Source organism: Ochotona princeps, chromosome 1, assembly GCF_030435755.1.
Source record: "Ochotona princeps isolate mOchPri1 chromosome 1, mOchPri1.hap1, whole genome shotgun sequence".
NCBI lineage: Eukaryota > Metazoa > Chordata > Mammalia > Lagomorpha > Ochotonidae > Ochotona > Ochotona princeps.
In genome coordinates, this window is record NC_080832.1 from 32,125,672 (window position 1) to 32,149,247 (window position 23,576).

Sequence of the window (23,576 nt, forward strand, 5' to 3'; positions counted from 1 at the left end):
TTAATTCAAATTCTGAGAAAATTGCTCTAATATTCATTTTCTATTGCAAATGATAGAATCTAGGGGTTTGTCTTGCCATAATATGTACTATTACCAAATTCATGTAGGGTCCCAAAATCTGTTTTTAATGAATACCAAGCCTATTTCTGTTTATATGAACTCAACATGAAAAAATTAGAATTCAAGAATGCATCCAGTGTGTTTAAATATAAAGCTTTTGTGAGATTTGAAAGTTTTCAAAGTAATGGATGGTAGGTTACTCATTTGTCAGTCATGTTTGGAGATATTGTAGATTTGTTGGTTTTGTATAATGAAATTATTTCTTAATTTGCTGGTTTATGCACCTTTGAGTGTAGAACTGCCAACACATCTTACTGGTATTGGGTCAGAATGGACACCCAGAACAGGAGCAAACTGCTTTAGTTACCTCCTCACAGAACATCTGGTGGTTGGGGTGACTGGGAAGTGACACTTTGGGGGGTTTTGTAGTGAACAGCTTGAATCATAAGGATGCTCTACATCTAACTTCAGTGTATCTCAAAGTCATATAGTCCACACTGAGAAAGAGATCAATATAATAACCTAAAATTCTGGGTTTTTTTCTTAAGTTTTACTTATTTTTCCTGTAAAGGCAGTTCTACAGAGAGAAGGAAAGACAGAGAGACTATCTTTTATCCTCTGGTTCACTCCCCAAGAGGCTGCTATGGCCAGAGTTGAGCCAATCTGGAGTCAGGAGCCAGGAGCTACTTCCAGTTCTACCATGTGAGTGCAGGGTCACAAGGCTTTCAGCCATCCTCTACTGCTTTCCCAGGCCTCAGGCAAGGAGCTGGAATGAAAATGTAGCAGCCAGGACAAGAACCAGCACCCATATAGGATCTTAGCACATGGAGGTGAGGATTTAGCCACTGGACCATCACACTGGACCCATAACCTAAAATTCTGTAAATGGGACCAAGTTCAACTCTTGTCCTGCTACTGATAATACTATTCCTTGACATCCTTTAAAATATTCATATAGAAGCATATAACAGATATCCCACTTCTGGGTATTTATTCAGAGAAAATGAAATTCACATATCAAGGAGAAGCCTGCACTCCTATGTTCACTGCTGCACTATTTACTATAACCAAACACAGGAGTCAACCTAGGTTCTCCATGAATGGTTGAATGCAATGGAACATCTGATATATACATTAGATGCATGCTATGGGACACTATTCAGACATAAATAAGAATAAAAGAATGAAATACTGACATATGCAGCAGAAAGGATGGACCTGGAATCATATTGAGTGCAATAAGCCACAGAGACATACCGAATCTTCTCATATGTGAAATTTCTGAAGAGTCCATCTGAACTCAGATGGCAAGGGTAGGAAGAGGGAGGAATACATGGGGGATAAACCAAATCACAGGCACAAGTGATAAATTCCAGGGCTTCACAGCAGGTCATGATGACATACTACCCACTATAGGAGGAGCTAGAAGAAAGGAATTCACAGGTTCCAAAGAGAGAAAGAGAAAGAAATGGAAATACCAATGACACTAATCATGTGTTTGGATTAGTTTATGCTGAATGCATGTACTGAAATACTTTACTCCATCAAAATATACTCCCAAATAATTACTGCATTATTCAAAAAGTCCTCCAAAAGCATTAAATGTTCATCACAAATTTGAAATATTCAAATAGGACTGGCTATTTTTCCAAAGACTGATGGATACCCAAAAGTCTTAAACTTTGGTTACAAATGTGAATATATACTCCCTGGGGATTCTCTGAAAGAAGTTAAAAACTAACACAAAGAAAAATAAAGTCTTCAAGACTCTACGCCGCCATTGGCCACACATGGACTAAGGTGGCTTAGTCAAGCAGCAGCTAAGATGGTAACATTGACAGGAGTACAGTCTCAAAGATCTTTGTTCTACAGTCCTGAAATGATCTGGCCAAACTCTCCCAAACTACAGACTTGGAAGTAAGACAGAGAAGTGACCTGATTTGCTCAGACCACATGCTCATGGTGAACCCCAGAAGTCACAGTGTGCCTCCTGGCCCAAGCAGGTACTCTGTCCCCAGAGGACAAGGCTACATCACACACAGTACCAGCTGAGGACAAGAGGCTATTGCTATATGACTTGCCAAGCAATTTTCGTGTTTCTGATGTGTTGGATTAAAGTTATAATGAACAAGAAACTCCAAATTTACATTTCAATAATTAAGTTTTCTTAGGTTTCAAATGGAAACTGAAAAAATATTTAAAATACCTGGGTGTGTGTGTTATCCCTAGTTCTATCACATAAGCTAAATGTTCCCATAAATCCAGGGTTTCAAGCAACCTGATTTAGTCAAATAAAAAAGTGACTTTTCTTTTGCTGCATCCTTAATTTATAAAATATATTTTACTTGGTAGCAAGGGGAAGTGTCACTGTGAAAACAGTGTTGAACAGTCCTGATTCTAAATTTAGCCTTCCCTTTTATTAGCTTTATGACCCTAGGCCATTTAAACACACAGAGTTCCAATTTCCTAATCTGTAAAATTGCTAATTACTTCCTAACAGAATCACGGAAGGGGAAAAAATTAATTATGAGCTTGAATCACCAAGTTCACAGCCTGGGCTTTACCAGGTGCTGCACAAATGGAAACCAAATCTCAATTCAAATAGCACGAAGGCAAGTAACCCCAGATTACAAAATGTATACTATTTTAGGCGTTCAAATTATTCAGACACATTGGGAATCACTCCTTGGGTATATTTTTTGAGATTTGCTTGCTGAGTTTTTCCATCTCTCTTGAAATATTGCTAACTTAGACGACAGGGTGGTGAAAACCATACTGGAACACTGAAATGGAACTTTTTAGTTCAAATCTTGTTCCCTAATAGTAGAGTGGCCTTAAAGGAAGTATCAACCTGTTGGTCTATGTGTGGTGTTTCCTCAACTGAAAAACACAGCAACAAGAAAAATATGTCTGCTGTCTATTTAAGGATGTATCTTCACATAGAGCTGGGCCATGGTGAGCAGTAACCTATATGGATCCTCCCCCTTCGACCTTTGTCATCCAAGTCACTTCAGGGACTCTTTATTAGTTGGTTATAAAAGACACCACTTAGATTTTTCTTTGAATTTAATGATTTGTTATGGCTTTTCTGTGAAGCTTACTGATTTGAAATGCTTTAGAATTCTAAAGGTGAGACTGCTTTGGCAGCTCTGCTGTCATAGTCTGAAGGACAGGAATGTAAAGGTGAGGCGACACTAAAATTGTCAGGGCTCCTGCTTATGACACTAAAATTGTCAGTGTAGCTCCAACAACTTCCAAGAGTAAGGGGAAAAATGAGAAAACGCAACACAGGAAAACAATCCATTTATTAAGAGACATGAAAATGCATAAACTCATTTATAAATAAATGTGGTATAATATGCCCAGTGAAAAAGTAGCTAAAAATCCATGAGTAGATTTTATATTTGACATGATTATAGAGTTGATGTCCAGTCATTTCCTCTACCATCATGATCTGTTAGTAGCAGCAATTTCACAATGACTCAAAAATGCTGTTACCAATGATACAGAAAGTTGTTCAAGGATGCTCTTTAGAAAGCAATCAGTGCAAACCAAATCAAATTACAAAGAACATGGTAAGGCCTGGACCTTAACCGCAAAGAACTAGAAAATAAAAACCCCAAATATTCAACAGTTAAGAAATGAAAACACGAACTCCATTTTGATCAGTGAAAAACAATATACATGGTATTACAAAACATTCCTAATCAGTGATGGCAATTATTATATTTATAAATCTTCTTTCAAGTACTAATGTTCAATAAACATTCAAATTCTACTTAAAAGTTACAATAGATATAGAAACATGTAGAGAATGCTTACTTGATTCACAATAGCAATCAGGTTAAGAGGGGGCAGGAGACCCTTAAAATACTATTGTTGGCTTTGGGTTTTATTGTTGTTGCTTGTCTGTAAATGATTTTTCACTGTTTTTATCTCCAAGGACCCAAGGAACATCCCACAACAGCTACTTAAGAAGTGATTTCTATGAAATAACTCAACATTACAGAAACAAACATTTTAACACGCAAGTTTAGCTAATGGGGGTGGGGGGTGCAAAGTCACTATTCTCTGGTAAGAAATTGTTCATTTCTTACCAAGTGTTGGTTTGCTGTCATGCAAACACTCTCACAATACTTCTTTGGTGTTTACCAAAGAGCTATTTAGCAATCTGAAAATATACCATAAACTATTCTACCAGATAGTGCTTACGTCAAAGTCATACTGAAATCAACATCATTTCCTGAAATATTATTAATAAGCCTTTCTCCAAAGAGCTCCCTCCTAATATTAGCCTGAATCTCAGGCTTCAATAAAAGTTCTTTTATCTGTTTCACTTTGGACTTCAGTCTCATTCTTTCTTGATGCAAAGCTTCATTAATTAAGTCTTGGATTCCAATAGGTTTCTTGCCTAAAGAAAAAAAAATCATATGCACAATTTAACATATGAATGTCAATGGAAAATATTAAATATGGCACACTGACTTATCAAACCAGGGTTAAAAAACCTTGAAAATGTTGCTCACATTTTATAGAAAAGATTGCATTTTGCCAAAAAATGTATCAAAATATATACATAAAACATAATTTACAAAAATCAAGATCAGTGCATAGTGACACCATATTTAGGACAAACACAAACATGAGGGACTAACTGAACAGATGATAATCTCAATAGTGATTCTTTCACACTTAGCACTTGAGAGCTGTGTGTGAGTTTTGGCCTCAGATAAAAATAGTCAAATGCCCTGCTAAGCAATATAAATGGCAGCATTTCATTGATGGCAAGGCCGCCCCCACAGCCTTTGAATCCAGGAGGCATAACCCAAGGTCCCTGCTCTCCCTGAGGCACAGCTGAGGGCCCATGAAACACAAGCCATTCTTCTTTTATAAATGCATTTCCTCTGCTGGTGCCAGCACTCTCTCTTCTGTTGTGCTTCCGAAATGCAAACACATCGATCATGATAAGTAGTAGGCAATCTCCACAGATCGGACAAGAGACAAACAGCACACTGCAAGTCAGTCCCTGGACTCAGCACAAGGGAGCAGGGATGCCTTCCACGTAGCAGCGGGAGCCTGTGTTCCGGCCTCATTTCCTGTTGTGATCACTGTCATTGCCATTCCGCTCAGCCTCGCCAGTTTTCACAGAGCTCCCCTCCCCTGGCTGCTTTTTGTTCTGTGTTTCTTCCAGATACTGCTGGACAGCCTTGAGCACCGCATTCTCCACCAGCCTCTTACTGAGCCTCAATAGTTCAGCATCCTCCGGCTCCCTTCCATCCTTTTCACCTACATTCCACAACAGAGAAGAGAGGTCACTGAGCTCATATTGCCATAGAAACTCAGCATACAGGGACTGGGGCGTTCAGTTAGCAGAAAGAGCAAGTGTCCTTCAATCTGCTATATTAGATTTACAAACCCAAGGATAGCGGCTTGGCTTTTCATCTGGTATTTCCAGAAGCAGAAGCCTGTGTATTCCCGAAGATTGCAGGTTAAAAGTAATTCATTTGTCCCAGTCTGGGAAATATGCAAGCTAGTAATGCTGGCAGCTGCCCGTTTCTACACAGAAATATTGTTCTGTTATCCAAGGCTCTCATACTGCATGTGCTCCCACTTAGAGGTCCAGACCCACGAATTTACCAAGGACACCTCTGTCTGCCTCCCCTTCTCCAAGGACAAATCTCAGTTAATCAATAAGCTATCTTATCAACTCATCACTTAAGCTCACTACTTTTAAAATGCTTAATCTATAATTGGGGCATTAATTTCTCCACCCTTCCATGAAGATAAAGGCAGTTACCACTGCTAGAAACTGGTTGAAAATAACCTTGTAAAATTAAATTCTTTTTATTATCAGTGATATTACTGAAATTTGTCACAGGAAAAATTCTTCAAAGAAGAGTTAGGATTATGATGATAAATTACTAAATGTTAATGTTTTATAACTACTTTGCTTCCCTAAACCTGAAATGGTCCAGGTTTAATCACTGAATTTTTCCTTTCACTATAAGAGTCGTTTCCCATCTATTCTCATGTTACACATTTCCCAGCCTCTCACCTCCTTGTTGGCCTTAAGTAGGAAAGAAGCTCAGCTTATCCATTCAATCCCGCATCTTCCTTTCTTGAGCTGTACACCACAGTTAAGCCAGATTGTTAAAGGCAAAGAAGCCATCATATGCTTACACATTCAGTAAGTTGTTTTAGAGATCACCCAGGAGCATCAGAAGGCAAAGCCAGTGGGCACTTAGTCTGGCATGGGTGGGTACAAAGGGTGTAATCAGGAAGACAAACAGGATTTTCCATCCTCTCACATTACAGGTACTGAAGGACAAGTAGATGTTCCATGATGAGAGCTGGCCCAAACTTTCTCCAGGGCCCTACTACTTTGTGACAAGCATCAAAATCAAGCCTACCTGCAATCACTCCCATTTCTCTTAAGCAGAAGAAGGATGAGTTAAAGACCAAGTAGAAATGCTGACAACAGGAAGCCTTAGCAACCACCTCTATCGCCACAGATGTGACAATATGATACCCAAGACCCATGATCAACGGTGCAAGAAACAACACTTGCAACACAAAATTTGTTTGGAATTAAGTAAACATCAACTCAGTAACAACTATACCCAGCACACAAAATATAAATATGTTGGGATAGTATTAAAAGGACTTTATCTCACTCTTACAACACAGTGCTTATGTTGTAGAGACAACATCACCAAATATGGTACCTAGAACTACTTACATAAAGGCTCTTCAGTTTTGAAAGGGAAATAAAATTGAAAATGAACAAATGCTTGTTAAGTATCCCTCAAAACACTAGAACTAGCTCTTTACTTGCTACCCTACTGATGCCCTGTGTTTTGCCAGAGCACCCCTGGCGCTTTTCCTGAACCAAGCAGCTTTCTCTTGGGTAAGGGGAAAAAAAACCAAGGTTGCTGCACTCTAGTTTAATTAATAACTCCATCTCCAAGATTTCTCTCTGGTCTAATATTCTTCTTCACTTCTGTGATTTATTTGAGTCCATAGCGAAATGTTCTTATTACTTTAAATATTAGAAGACTTAAAACACAGAAAAAGTCCTGAAAAATGCTAATTCTTCCTTCTGACTGTCATATTTTTGTTTACACTTTCACTATTATCCAAGTCAATCGAGCTTAAAACAAGAATGTTGCTATCTTTGTGTTCCTTTCACTTATCATCCCACTTCATTACTGAGCCTAGTCAATGGGCACTTCACAATTTCTCCCATTTTCAATGCATCTGGTTATGACAGATTTAGAACAAGTCTCTAAAACATCCCCATCAGTTTCTACTCTGTTAGGAAAATTAAGTTTGTCTTCCAAGGCTTTTCAAAGTGTACCTTCACAATTCGATCACCTAACACAGCTTCACTTCCATCATTTCCAACATCTCCTTGGGAGTCTCCAAACCATTCCCTGTTTCTAGACAGCATTCCCACACTTTGATCAGTTAAAATCCCATCTCTATGAAGCCTTTCCAGACTAGCCAACTGGAAATGATAAGCCTCCACGGGTTCCAATCATTCTAAGTGTAAGGATAGTACACAGCCACTTTTCAATCACCAACCGTGTATTGGGGATCTACTATATCCAGAATTTTTCCAGTTTACATGGATACTCATTGGGGCTTTTGTAATTTTTTAAGAAAATTACAATTGCTACTTATTAGTGTACTTATTTGACAGTTACTGATTGCTTGCTAAAAACAATCTTGAGTACAAAAACTATATCCTAGGTTTCTCAGTCATCTTCCCAACACACATGACACACTGTCTTAATCATAGTAAGAATCCAAGAAATGTGTTAGCCAAGTGAATTGTTAAAGTTTTAAAGGCAGTAACAGTACTTTCATCTTCCTATAATAGTAGTATATTATAACCGGAATCTCTCATTTAAAGCAAGAGCACAAAGTTACAGAATTCAAATATCCGTGTAACTGTATTATTTTCCCTTGAATGTAAAAGCTAAAACTTGAAAAATAAATTTAAAAAGGAAGAAATTCCTGACTACATCGGTATTGCTGCAATTATAGCATTACCAGTTTTTCATCACTGTCAAACCACTGGTTAAGAATGATATATTATAGGGAGTACAAGATGGCAGAATAGGGTGAGGACATGTTAAAATGGATGGAGAAGGATCAGCAGAGGAGAAGCAGAGACAGGGTGATCCCAGGCTGCAAGAATTGACAGATCACCTGCTGAGAGACACCTGTGTATCAGTGGACCTAGGTAAACAGCAGAGATGGCCGAGCAGTGTTGCTGAGAAAAAGTACCCCGGCAACCACTGGAGCTCCACCAGTGGAAGGTAGGAAGGGGTTAACACCAGGAATGCAGGAGCTAAATCAAGCCATAGAATTGAAGTCCCATTGATTTTCCAATCCAATCATGAGCTGAAATGGAGCAGTGGAACCCTTGTGTACAAGTGCATGCAATAAGCCTAGAAAAAATCTACTTCTGGCTCAATGCATTTTGCTGTTTCCACAGGAAAATAATGCTGACTTGGCATCCCACACATGATATTCAAAATACATCCAGGTAGACCCCAGACCTAGCTGCCAGCAAATTCTGGCAAGAAGTGAAAAAAAAATCATAAGCCAATGACAACCTAGGGCTCTGCTGATACCCTGTGATAGAATTTAAAGACACAGCTATTGTTTCCCAAATCCCAGGTACTGCTGGAACTGTCAGCAGGAGAAAGGCTGAGCAGAACATGGTGAGGCCACAAAATAGGATCACAGGAGGTGGAGAGTGGCAGCCCCAGGTGTCCCAATCATGGAGACCATGGCTGGAACACACCAGAATGGGAGCCTAGGACTGACACTTGCTGGAGAAAGTGGCAAAAGAAAACTAGGCACTGAACAGGATCAGTAAATTTGATCTGTAAACAGGTGGATAGCACAACTTAAAAATTAGCCCCAAGGAGAAGAAGCCACCAATCTGAATTGCACTGGCCAAGGGCAAAAGAAGAGACAGAGGAAACATGAAAGAGGTTAGTGATGACTCTTCCACAAAAGATCAAAAGTCTATTTCAACTGCCAGATAAAGAATTTTTAAATTTCACTATAAAGCACCATAAAACAACCAGAAACAGATGAGGAAGTTCAAGGAATATGCTACATAAGAAATAGCAGCATTGTAACAAAATCAAACTAAATTATTAGAAATGAAGAATAGGGTCTGTCGCTGTAGCCTAGTAGCTGAAGTCCCCACCTTTCATGTGCCAGGATCCCAATGGGCACTGGTTCGTGTCCCAGAAGCCCCACTTCCCATTCAGCTCCCTGCTTGTGGCCAGGGAAAGCAGTCAAGAATAGCCCAAAGCCTTGGGACCCTGCATCCACATGGGAGACCTAGAAGCTCCTGGTTCCTGGCACAGCTCCAGCCATTGTGGCCACCTGGGGAGTGAATCAGCAGAAGAAAGATCTTCCTCTCTGTCTCTCCTCTCTGTATATCTGATTTTCCAATAAAAATAAATAAATCTCTTAAAAAAGAAATGAAGAATAGAATAGAACAAATCAAAAATTTATTGGAAGTCTCAATAATAGAATGAGTGAGACAGAAGAAAAGATTTCAAAGCTAGAATACACCATATGCAAAATGGAAGAACTGAGTAGAGCCAAGAAAACCATCCAATGATTAAGTGACAATATAAAGGTCAAAATAAGGGTCATGGGAGTTCTGGAAGCCCTGGAATGAGAACCTGGAGTAAAAGATGTATTCAACAAAATCGTAAGTGAGAACTCCATGTAACATGGAGAAAAAAAAGGGAAACAAAACACAGGAATAGCAGAAAGCCCCAAATAGACTCGACTAGAACTGATCCTTGCCACAGCACATTATACTCAAGCTCTCTTCAGCTGGACATAAAGAAAAGATATATAAATATGTATATGAGAAATGTCAGATAACTTATAAAAGAACACCATTCAGACTCACAGCTGATTTCTCAGAGGAGTAAACCAGAAGAGAATGAGTGACATAGTCCAGATCCTGAAAATTAAAAAAAATTGTCAGCCCAAAATAACATACCCAGCAAGCTTTCGTTTGTATTTGAAAATGTAAGAAAATACTTCCAAAGAAAACAAAAGCTGAAAGTCTTTGCCTCTACCCAACCTGCCCTACAAATTTTGCTTAGAAGAGAAAAAGACACCTCCCAAACCCAAAGACAAAGGTGGAAAGCATTTCAATAAATTACGAAAGTAATCTAAATCAAATAGTAAGAAAAACAATACTAAAACTGCAGGAACAAATCACTACTTGTTGATATTAACCCTGAATGCAAATGTAATAAACATACCAATCAAAAGACATAGATTAGCAGCCTGACAAAAATTAGGATCCATCCATCCGTTACTTATAGAAACATATCTCACCAACAAAGAGACATGAAAATCGAAAGGATGGAAAAGATGTGAAAATATATCCCAGGCTAAGGGAAAGTTAAAACAAGCTGATGTGGTGATTCCATTATCAGATAATACAGACTTCAATGTAAAAAAAAAAAAATAAAAGATGACAGGTACCATATGTGACTAAGGAATCCATTCAGCAAGAATAAATAACACACCAATGACAAGGCACCTAGCTACATGAAATAACTATTAATGGATTTAAAGAGATAAACAGACTACAATAAATTAATAGTGGTGGACCTTAATACCCCACTAACTTCAATGGAAAAATCAATGAGACTGAAACTTAGCAAGGAAACAACAAAGCTCACCTAAATAATAGAGCAAATGAACCTAATTGATATCTACAGAAACTTTCATCCTAAAGACACAGAACACAGAATAAACTTTTTATGGAACCTTCTCCAGGATTGATCATATTATAGGTCATGAAATAATCCTTGGCAAATTTTTAAAAATTGAAATCATACCATGCATATTCTCAGACCATCATGGGTGAAACTAGAGACCAGCATGTCAAAATACCCCAGAAAATACACAAATACTAGGAAACTGAATTACATGCAACTGAACGAACAATGGGTTACAGAAGTGAAATCAAAGAAGAAATTTTAAAAATGCTTGAAATGCATGAAGGCATCACTGCAACACATCAAAACTTGTGGGATACAGTCAAGGCAGTGCTAAGAACACAAAGTTCATTGCAATCAGTGTCTAAGTCATGAAACTAGAAAGGCATCAGGTAAATGAATTAATTATACAGATAGAAAAGCAAGAGCAAATCATCCTAAAATTAACAGGAAAAAAAGAAATAATCAAAACAAGGCAGGAAATAAACCAGGGACCTAAAAGAACATGGAGACTATCATATCCAATGGCATGTTGTTTAACTTCATGGCATTGTAAATTTTTCATTTTCTTCCTGTTGTTGATTTTATTTTGTGGCTTTTCTCTTGAGGGGGATTTACATAGACTGTGTAGTGGAGACTGACATGTCCAGATGTGAGGATATGGTGCAGTGTGCATCTCTACTTCCAGATAGAGGGTGGACTCCCAGCAAAACTGTTGGTTATGTCTTGATAATGAGATGCTGGACTCTCTGCCATTGTCCATGCTCGCAATGATGGACTTATAACTTTAGGAGGAACTATGCTGTTGTAATGATACGGAAGAACTTGGGGGGGAGGACTAGGGGAGGGGGTAGGAGAAATCCCAGGGCCTATGGAACTCTGTTATAAAATGATAAGAATAATAAAAATGAAAAAAGATGAATGAGTCAAAGAGCTGGTTCTTTGAAAAAAAAATATATGTCCCAATAGCCTAAGTAATAAAAAGAGAGAGAGGGAGGGAAGGATAAGACATGAATCAATAGAATAAGAGATGAAAAATAAATAAAACAATGGGTACCTCAGACATACACTAAGTAATCAGGAACTATTACAAGAAACGATATGCCAGCAAATCAGAATACCTGAAAGAAATGGACAGAGTTTTACACACATGCAAATTACTAACACTGAATCATGAGGTTATTACAAATCTAAATAGACGTATAACAACAACAGAGATTGAATCAGTAATTAAATCCTTCAGAACAGTGAAAAGGCCAGGACCAGATGGCTTCACTGCAGAATTCTACAAAACATTTCAAAAGGACTTATCCTCCATAATCTATTCAAAACAATACAAATGGAGACAATTCTTCCAAAACCTTTCTATGAAGCCAACATACCCTTAAAACTGAGCTATAGAGATACAACAGAGAAAGCGAACTACAGACTGATATCTCTGATGAACATGGACACAAAAATCCTCAACAAAATCCAACAATACACCAGACAGATGGGATACACCACAGACCAGGTGGGAATGATCCTTGCCGAGCAGGGATGGTTTAATACATGCAAATCAATAGATACGATATACCACATCAACAAACTGAAGAATAGAAACCTTAGGATCATCTCAATAGATGCAGAGAAGACATTTGATTAAATGTAACACAGCTTCATGCTAAAAACCCTTTAAAAAAAACAAGATAGGTATAAAAGGAACATTCTACAACACAATCAAAGCGATACATAAAAAACCCAGTGCTAGCATCATACTGAACAACAAAAGTCTGGAAACTTTCCCATTAAGATCTGGAATTAGAATGGAATGTCCACTTTGATCACTGCTCTTCTGCACAGTATTGAAAGTCCTTGCTAGAGCTATTAGGCAAGAAAAAGAAAATTAAAAGAATTCAAATTGGAAATGAGAAAGTCAAATTATCCTTATTTGTAGACAACATGATTCTATACATAGGAGAACTAAAAGATTTGTAGACACTACTGGAACTCATAAGAGAGAGTTTGGCAAGGTAATAGGATACAAAATTAACATCTTTATGGCCCAACACAACACGACTCCATATCTGAGAAAGTACTTGTAAGTAAAGTCCCCTTTAAAATAGCAGAGAATAACCTTAAAAATCTTGGAATAAATTTACCCAAAGACATGGAAGACCTATATGATGAAAATTATAAAACATTTTAAAAAAGACATTAAAAGATCAAGAAATTTACCATTTTCCTGGATTTAAAGAATCAACATCACCAAAATGTTCATATTATTGAAAGTAATATTCAGTGTGATCCCAATCATATAACATTATTCTCAGAGCTAGAAAAGATGATAGAAAAATTAATCTGGTAACACAAGAGACCATGAATAACCAAAGCTATCTTAAATAATAATAATAATAATAATAATAATAATAATAATAATAATAATAATAAAGCTGGAAGAACCACAATTCCAGATCTCAAATTTGATACTGGTACAAAACCAAAGATTAATGGAATAGAATAGAAACCCCCAGAAGTGAGCCAACATATACAGCCAAGTAAACTTCAGCAAGAGAACTGAAAATAACTCAGGGAGAAAGGTTGATTTCACCAAATGCTGCTGGGAAAACTGAATATCAGCTAACCAAAACAAGTAGTGAACCCTTACCTGTCACCTTATATAAAATTCTAAATGGATCAAGGAACTAAATCTGTACCCAGAAACCATCAAATTATTAGAGGAAAGCAAAGGAAGAGCTCTTTAAGACACAGGCATTGGTAAAGCCTTCGTAGAAACGTCACTAAAATCACAGGCAGTCAACATTAACAAATGGGACTACATCAAATTAAGAACTTCTGCACACACTGCAAAGGAGAAACAATCAACAAAGCAAAAAGTCAACCAACAGGATGGCAGAAAATTTTTGCATACTACACAATATAGGGGACTAATATCCAAGACTTACAAAGACCTTCAGAAACTCAATAACAGCAAAACAACCCTGTGAAGAAATGAGCAAAGAAAATGAGTAGTCATTTTTTCCAAGGAAACAATTCAAACGGTAAGACACATGAAAAAAATTCCCTAGCTATAGGAAATACTAATGAAAATTACATTTAAGTTACAGCCAACTCCTGTGAGAATACCCTATATTCAGAACTGTAACGATACCTGTAGCATGGATGTGGGCACAAAGGTACCCTACTCATTTTTGGTGGGAATGTAAGCTAGTACAACCACTATGGAAATCAGTATGGAGAGTGCTGAGAGAACTAAAAAATTGACCTGCCATATGACCTAGCTCTCCCACTTCTGCATTATATCAAAATTAAGTGAAATCTGCATATAGGAAAGCAACCTTCTTCCCTATGTTTACTGCATCATAATCCACAATAGGAAAGGCACGGAAACAACCCAGATACCTGTCAAAACAGGAATGGACAAAGAAGCTGTGGTGCATCTACTCCTTGGGATACAACACAGCCATTAAAAAGAACGAAATTATACCATTTGCAACTAGATGGTCCCATCTACGGAGCACATGCTCATGAAATAAGCCAATCTCAAAAGGACAAATATGCTCTCTCTGATATAAAGCACTGTCCACGCAAAATACTAGATATATATATAAACAAGTATATACATATATTCTCACAGATGAATTGTATAATGGAGACTAGCATACTAGGAAGTGACAATACATTGCAGCAGCATACATTACTCCCTGTGAAACAGTTAAATATACCTCTATAATGACATTAGACTTTGCTACTTCATCTCTACCTATATAATGCCATGATGCACTTTAAGAGCAGAATGTTATATTTGTAATTGTTGCTGAAGCACTATACTATTGTAGTAATACAGGAGAAAATGTTGGGAAGGGAAAAATAAGAAGGTAGACAGGGGAGAGAAATGGGAAAATATATGTACAAAAATACATGGAAAATAATGAAAATTTTTAAAACAAAAAAGAATATGCTATAGCTTCAAGGATCTTTAGTTATGTTCTAATATAGTATATACGAGTGATATGGACATCTTTATAGTTCATTATTGTTTACAGCCTTTGCCTATGTTCGCATTGAACTCTGATCTTTTGACTTTTTAGTTGTTCAACTCTATTTGGTGGAACACGGAGCCTTTTACTATAATGTGAAGAAAAACATTACCTCAAAAATTAAAAAGATAAAGGAAGGAAGGAAAGAGCAAGGGAAAGAAAAGAGAAGCAAAAGGAAGAGGAGTGTCATATTCTTAGAACTGTAACTATGAACTATAAAAAATCCATTTTGTTTGTATCACGGTAACAGGACAACTAATGAGCAAATAAATCGAGAAAAGTACTTCCAGCCTTGATGTGCTAGGGGAAACCTTGTAGGGGGTCCCAAAACGAGTCATTTTTAGAACAAGTGAATCTGGTGGTTTTTCAAGAAAAAAAATAATAAGGAAAATACTGTATCTCCTTTACTTGATGAACCTGGTCAATAAGAAAATATCTGATCTATGGGACAAATATTAACTATTATTAACCAACCAATTATTAACCAACCAATCAAAGAAATAAATAAATTTACAAGTCCATCTTATCTTCCTTGGACTTCAACTTTCCTTTATGATTACTGCACAGTGTACCCTGAGAAGAGGCTAAAGGGAGACTTAGCACAGAGCCCTTCACGAACATGACAATTCAAGGACCACGTAACTTCATTCCAATGGGCCCTTATTTATATTCCCACTTTTAGCAGACTTATTTTGTCTTTGTATCAAAGAGACATTTTAAGGCTAAATGATGCCATGTGTTTTCTTCTGCCTACGACTTGTATAATGAGATTGGGCTCACGGTGAACTCTATGATAGATGACTACATACATTTTAAATGAAGCCTAGATAACAAAGGCAGCCAACAGGCATCTGCAACATACACAAGCTGCCTTATGATTTTCCAGGAAAAGTACACACAAAAAATACTTCCAATGTGATAAGCTCTTGATAAAAATATTCATTCCTGGGCCCGGCGTGGCAGCCTAGTGGCTAAAATCCTAGCCTTTCCCACACTGGGATCTCATAGAGACCTCAGTTAGTGTCCCAGATGCTCCACTTCCCTTCCAGCTTCCTGATTGCGGCCTGCCCAAGACCTTGGGATCCTGCACCCAAGTGGGAGACCCAGAAGAAGCTCCTGGCTCCTGGCTTCCGATCAGCTCAGCTCTGGCCATTGCAGCTACTTGGGGAGTAAACCAGTGGAAGTAAGATCTTTCACTCTGTCTTTCCCTCACTCTGTAAATCTGTCTTTCCAATAAATAAAAATAAATATTTTAAAAAATTCCTTCTTGGTTTATGTGGTTTATGTCCCCTATCTACTTAAAATGAGAGAGAAACCTTTGTTGTCTTTGACATTGTTATTTTAGAAATCTCTCTAAACTCACTTTCTCTGTGTTTCTCTAGAGGATACTGTAAGTGCAATATTTCAAAAATACCAAAAAAATTTTTAAGTGAGCAGAAACAATAATGTTCCTAGAAAAACAACCTTAGCGAATTCTGCAGCATCAAGTAAGCAAATCCATTGTCTGTGGAGTTGCAGCATCATCACGCCATGGTTTGGACATATAACTTGGTTTGTACATTACTTGGGACCAATAATACCAATCAAGCACTCAATGGAATTTGATTTTCATAGTGATAAACAAAATAAATGAATTCTTGGCAGGAACAAGAATATTTCACATCTACTAGGATAATCTAAGGTCTGTTTTAATGTGGCTTAACCTGCCTGATATGTGAGTTGTTCCAACTGTAGCTTACCTGATAACATATAAACAATTTTGGAAACCATCACCATCCACCACTCACTGCCAGCCTCTATCTACCTATTATTTTGTTTTACAGGGAAAAGAAAATATCAAAAGGGAAATTGCAGACAGATTAAAATGAGAACATTCGAACATAAAAACATGTGGACACTGAAAATTCTATTTTCACTTGTTCCAACTATTAAAAAAAAAAAGGACACTTACTGGATGTCTGAACAAAGGCTTCCCAAAGGCCTTCTTCCATGAAACAGAACTGTGCTTCCCCTCATAAGTGGAATTTTTTTAACAGAGCTCACCTTTCATCTACTTTGCTAATTCCAAAAGTTGGAGTGACACATTCCTTGAGACTAATTGCTGATGGAGAACAGGTCAAGAATTGTCTTCAGGTTAAACCCACATTGTTCTAGAACTTTTCCATGCCAAGTATATTAGCTTGAATACCCCATGAAACAGAGTTCCTGTAAGTAAATTTCTCTTCCAAATACTATACACACGAAAATTTTGTAGTTAAAATATGTAAGCCCTACTTTAGAACATAAAAAGGGAAGGACTCATGCCTTCTGCACATTTTATTCTGGATTTAGTAGCACAGAATAGGTACAAAAATGAAAATGCTGTATATGTACCAAAGAACAACCACAGGGCTATTGAAGACTTCTTCATTGCACCCCTGCATCCCTCTGCCCACACCATTTTTAATTGGTGAGGATGGGGAGAGAAAGTTGTTTAACTGCATATCCAAAGTAGCGTTGACAGAAATAAAGCATAGATAAGGTCCTAGCAGCCCTTCAACTGGCAGTCTGAGTGGACCATGGTGGCCATCCAGGCATTCCCAGTCACTCATTAAAACAATGGATGTCTAGGGCTGCTGGTGCAAGCACACCCAGAGTCTATTTCCTTCCATTGTTCCCCAAGTTGCTGTCAGAAGCCAGCCTCTTGATTACACATCCTTGCCAGAACTTCCAGTCATACGGTTTAAGATAATTCTTGTAAGTTACTGTACCCTCAAGACTGCTTTTCTATAGTCATAGCAAAGACAGGACTAAAATCTCTTTGCTGGAGTTTATCCACCAAAAGAGCATAAGATCTTTCCTGTTTCCTTTTTCCTGACACCACCTAACACTCCGTTATAGACTTTTCTTTAGACTGTAACATCAATTCTCTAAGTCCACATCATGATCCACATGGCTCCCTATTACACAATCTCTGCACTTATTTCTTATTACAAATCTGGGGAAGTCCTGAGGACGATGTGTGCAAGTAGGAAAGTCCTAGTGTGTGTGCAAGTAGGAAAAAGCACAAAACATATATGAATTTCAGCATTTTATATCTGCTTGGTCTCATCCACAATCTGTTCAAACCTAAGCTGGGTTATCATAGGATGATAATACACCTTACTCTGATGTTACAAGGATTAAAAACAATGGACATGAATAGAATAGCTAACATTGTGCCTGGAACATAGTAGACTCTCATAATGTGGGTGATTACTTTATTAATACATTTTGTATATGCTTTGGATTAAATCTATATTTCACTTATTTGGAAAAAAAAGCCCAATATCTGCTAAATACTAATCATTTACTTACTCAATAAACGTTAAGTACCAATTATGTGTAACTGTAAAGTATTTAAAATAAGTAACATATGTGTCTCTGGGTGCAGAAAAGTGGTTCTGACTATAGAAAAATAAACTGAATGTTATAGTAGAGTATAAGAGATTTTTTCAGTTCAATGAATATAAGCTGGTCAGCATTGGGGCAGGAGTGAGAGGGAATAAGCAGGTTTCCAGTTGCAACAAAGACAAGAGCATACATTCAAGGCATAAAAATGCATAACAGAGCACTGCAAGTACTTCCACAAGGCCAAGAGCCAGGGGTGTGATGGGGTGGGGTGGATGGGGCAAAGAAGCGAAGAAGTCAGATAAGGCTAAAGGACTCTGTGCCCCATGCAATAAAGTCCTGGGTCATTGTACAGGCATTTGGCATAGTGCTAAGTCATTGCTTGCCAGTTCCATATCTCACATCAGTAAGTGCCTGGTTCAAGCCCTAACTCTTCCATTTCTAATTCCCTTCCTGCTAATGCACACCTTGGGAGCTAGCAGATTATGACTCAAGTATCTGGATTTGCATCACCCATGCGGGAGATAGGACAGTTTTTGATTCCCAGCTTTGGCTAGGCCTAGCCCTGCCCATAGTAGGCATTTAAAAAATGAACAAGTACATGAGTTCTCTCTCATTGCATTCTCCCTCTCTTTCTCTCTCTTTCTCTCTCTCTCTTTCTATCCCTCTCTCCCTCCTCTCTCTCGCCCTCCCTTTCTCCCCTCTCCTCCGTCCTCTTTTACAAATAAATAAATCAAGCAATCTCAGGTCAAAAAAGCAAATTTTTTCAAACTTTTTACTGACTGATAAATGCTGAAACTAGTTCCACTGAAGTCAGCAATAAAGGCATAGATGCCTGCTCTCACTGCTTCGGCTCAGCATTACATTCTACGCCTTAGTGCAATCAGCCAAGAGAAAAAATTAACAGCAACATAATCAACAAAGAAGAAAACTGATTTTACTCACAAATGACATCATGATCTACCCAGAAACCCTAAGGAATCTACTAAAATAGGTTTAGTAAGACCAACACTTATAATCACTAAATAGCCACAAATTGAAACTTTCAAAAAGTTAAATATGATTTTAATATTGGATATTAAATACCATGGATAATTGAGAATCAAGATGGCGGAATAGGGTAAGGACACGTTTATGCGGACAGAAAAATATTTAATCAGTATCAAGCAGAGAGGACATATTTCAGGTTGTAGGAAAGGACAGAACAACAGCAGGGGGGTACCTGAAGACTGATAGACACAGGAAAGCAGCGGACACAGCAGTGTGGTGTTACAGTGAATGATACTCCAGCACGGCAATCTGAACTCCACCAGCAGCAAGAACTCCACCAGCAACCAGGTGGGAAGGGACTTTCACTGGGAGCTCAGGAGGTGAACCCAGACAAAGACCTGTCTGTTCTACTGGTACGTTTGATTTGACCAGGAGCAGAGCAGCAGATCTCAGACGGGCAGTGCGAGAACAGAGTGGATTTCACTGCCCAGTCAGCCCCCTAGAGCTGAATTGGGCGCCATTTTGTGTAAGGGGGTAAGGGCAAGAGAAAGAACTGAGCATGCGCTGAGCTGGGTGTGAACTCATTTCTGACTTGGTGAACTGCAACAACGTGGTATTCTACGGGTTCCACCTAAGACAGGTCCGGGTAGCCCTTGGATCTGACAGCCAGCAGATCAAGAACTGTAGTGGTTGTATATCAGGCACCATTTTGCACACTGTGGCAATAGTTTTAGGATTGCAGGGGACAACAGTGAACTGCGCATGTGCTGATCTCGCGAGAACTTGCTGGCGTCAGTGGATTGCACTGGTCCCGCAGGAAAATAATACTGTGGCATCGTACCGGCTAAAATAGATCCATCTGGCATCCAGACCTAATGTCCAACAGGTTCTGACAAGATCACTGCCACCAACAACCTAATTATAGAGGACCTGGAGTCTCCCTAATCCTGGGACCTGCTCCAACCGGAAGTGGGAGAAAGGTTGCAGAGACAACAGGGTAGCCTCAGCACAGTATCACAGGAGGTGGAGAGTGGTGAGCCAAGAGCTGGGGTTGTGGAGACCACGGTGGAAATCTGATAGAAGAACCCAGACATGGAACTCGCTGGAGGTTGTGGCACAAGTGGCTGCAAGAAAAAAGTTGTGTACCAGCCGCAATAAGTAAAATCGCATTGTAGACCGTGGGTGACACAACTTAGAAACCTGCCCCAAGGAGAAGACTCTGCTAACCAGAAGTACAATGATCAAGAGCAAAAGAAGAGACAAAGGCACAATGAATATTACTGAAAATTCCCCTGCAAAGGAACAAAACTCTGTGCTAACCTCAGAGTTAACTGAGGAAGACATTGAGAAAATGGGGGACACAGAATCCATAAGACTCATTTTAAAGATTCTGATCAAAAATGAGAAGCTCATGCAAGAATTCAAAGAGTTTAAGGAAGCAATAAAGCAAATCAAGACTGGTATATCAGAAATTAAGAACACAGTAGAGCAAATGAAGAGTACAGTGGAGAGCCTCCAAAATAGAATGAAGAAAACAGAAGAAAGAATCTCAGAATTGGAAAATATTTCCTGTCACCAGGGGGAAGCAAACAAAAAGCTGGAAGCAGAGCTGGATCAGGCCAAAAAAAGTATTCAAGAATTGAAAGACACTATTAAGAGGCCAAATCTAAGAGTTATGGGAGTCCCATAAGGTGCAGAAAGAGAAGCTGAGTTTGCAAATGTATTTAATAAAGTCCTAAAGGAAAATTACCCTAATCTAGAGAAAGAATTGGGAAACAAGATCCAGGAAGGGCACAGAACTCCCAACAGGCTTGATCAAAAGCGATCTTCAGCACGACATATGATAATCAAGTTCTCTTCAATCGAACATAAGGAAAAGATCCTTAAATGTGCACGTGAAAAAAAATCAATTGACATATAAAGGAATGCCAATTAAGTTCTCAGGAGATCTCTCACAGGAAACTCTACAGGCCAGAAGAGAATGGAGTGACATATTCCAGATTCTAAAAGAAAAAAATTTTCGGCCTAGGATAATATATCAAGCAAAGCTTTCTTTTGTCTTTGAAAATGAAATAAAATCCTTCCACAGTAAAGAAAAGCTAAAAGGATTTGCCTCTTTCAAACCTGCCCTACAAATGATACTTCAAAATGTTCTCTTCACAAAGAGGAATAGCACCAAACAAAACCAAAGGCAAGGGCCCGGCAGCGTGGCCTAGCGGCTAAAGTCCTCGCCTTGAACGCCCCGGCATCCCATATGGGCGCCGGTTCTAATCCCGGCAGCTCCACTTCCCATCCAGCTCCCTGCTTGTGTCCTGGGAAAGCAGTCGAGGACGGTCCAAAGCTTTGGGACCCTGCACCCGCGTGGGAGACCTGGAAGAGGTTCCTGGTTCCTGGCATCGGATTGGCGCGCATCCAGCTCGTTGCGGCTCACTTGGGGAGTGAAACATCGGATGGAAGATCTTCCTCTTTGTCTCTCCTCCTCTCTGTATATCCGGCTTTCCAATAATAATAAAAAATCTTTAAAAAAAAAAAAACCAAAGGCAAACGGGAAGAACATCCCAGTAAAATGACAAGAGAAGACTAAACCAAGGAACAACCCATTCCTAAAATGACAGGACCAAAGTAATATCCATGTATATTAAACTCTGAATGTAAATGGCTTAAGCTCAATCAAACGTCACAGATTAGTAGACTGGATGAAAAAACAAAATCTATCTGTTTATTGTCTGGAGGAGACACACTTTAACAAAGATCAGTGGAAACTACATCGCATGGGTTTTATTGTTTTCTGTTGGTTTCTTCTCTTCAAGACACTTTCGTCTGATTAAATCATTCAGTGACTTGTAGATCATGCAGTGGCATCATTTTCTTCAAGAAGGTTCTTGATTTTCATTTCTTCAGCTACACATTAGTCATTTAATAGCATGTTATTTAACTTCTTGGTGTTGTTAATTTCTTTTTTCTCCCTGATGTTGATTTTGTTTTGTGGCTCTTCATTTAAGGGGATGTATAGTAGCTGTGTAATGGAGACTGTCATATCTAGTAACATGTCATTTAACTTCAGGGCACAGTAAATTTCTATTTTTCTTTTTATTGTTGATTTTGTATCATGACGTTTCATTTAAGGAGATGTACAATAGTTGTGTAATGGAGACTAATATCTAGTAACATGTCATTTAACTTCATGGCATTGTAAATTTCTATTTTTCTTTCTATTGTTGGTTTTGTATCATGACTTTTCATTTAAGGGCATGTACAGTAGCTGTGAAATGGAGACTAACATCCAGATGTGAGGATGCAGTGTGGTATGCATTTCTGTTTCCAGACAAAGATGGAATTACAATGAAACTGTTTACTATATCTTGACAATAGGATTCTGGACTCTCTGCCGTTGTCCATGCCCGCAATGATGGACATATGACTGTGTATGAAGAACTATACTTTAGTAATGATATAGAGGAATTGGTGGGGGGGAGGGAATTGGGAGGGGATAAGGGAAGATGGCGCTGTATCATAAAATGATAGCAATAACAATAAAATGTATATTAGAAAAAAACTACACTATAGTAATTATATAGGTGAACTCAGTGAGGGGAGAGGGATTTGGGGAGGGGATAAGGGAAATCCCATTATCTATGAAACTGTATCATAAAATGATAATAATAAAAAGAAGTAAAATTTAAAAATTTTTAAAAAATAAAAATAAAAAAAATAAATACCTTGGATGATTCAATGAAATCTGTGCAAATGTGACTACTAAAAACTTCCTCAGAGAAATTAAACAAGAATTAAACACATGCAAAGGGAAACCATATTCATGAATCAAGAGACTCCAATATCGTTGTGATGTCAATTCTTATTACTCTAAAAATACATAGTGATTCCAACAGAAAACATGCATTTTCTGTAGAAATTGCTAAGAATATCAATTTTGTATAAAAACATAATAGAACTAAAAAAGACCTATTCAAAGTTGGAGCACTTAAAATTACCTGAATTCAACACTTGTGTTGAAGGTACAGATATACAGACAGTGCAGTACTGGTGTAAAAGCAAATATAAATCAATGAAGCAAAATGGAAAATCCAGAAAGAAACTCACTCAAATGTGACCAACTGATTTTCCACAAAAGCATCAAAGAACTCAAACCAGAAAGAATTATCTTTTAAATAAATAGCACTAGAATAACTACATATTCATATGCAAACAGCATCTCTACACTAACTTCACACTACATACAAAAACTAACCCAGAATGGACCATAGACCCAATATAAGAGCTGAAGCTAAATGAACAAAATACATATAAGAAAAAGCAGAACTGGTTAGTTACCTTGAAT

At 38.1% G+C, this 23,576-nt stretch overlaps 1 protein-coding gene across 5 annotated transcripts in view; it reads right to left on the minus strand.

The window, feature by feature from the left end:
• Nucleotides 1-3,348: 3,348 nt before the first annotated feature.
• AKAP7 (A-kinase anchoring protein 7) overlaps nt 3,349-23,576 on the minus strand; it is a 144,835-nt gene continuing 124,607 nt past the window's right edge. For 3 of the 5 annotated variants that reach the window (XM_058675245.1, XM_058675359.1, XM_004587233.2), the window contains one exon: nt 4,491-5,346. In XM_058675245.1, coding sequence (XP_058531228.1) covers nt 5,150-5,346 — 197 coding nt within the window. In that variant the 3' untranslated portion in view covers nt 4,491-5,149. The other 2 variants (XM_058675208.1, XM_058675292.1) reach the window with 1 other exon arrangement.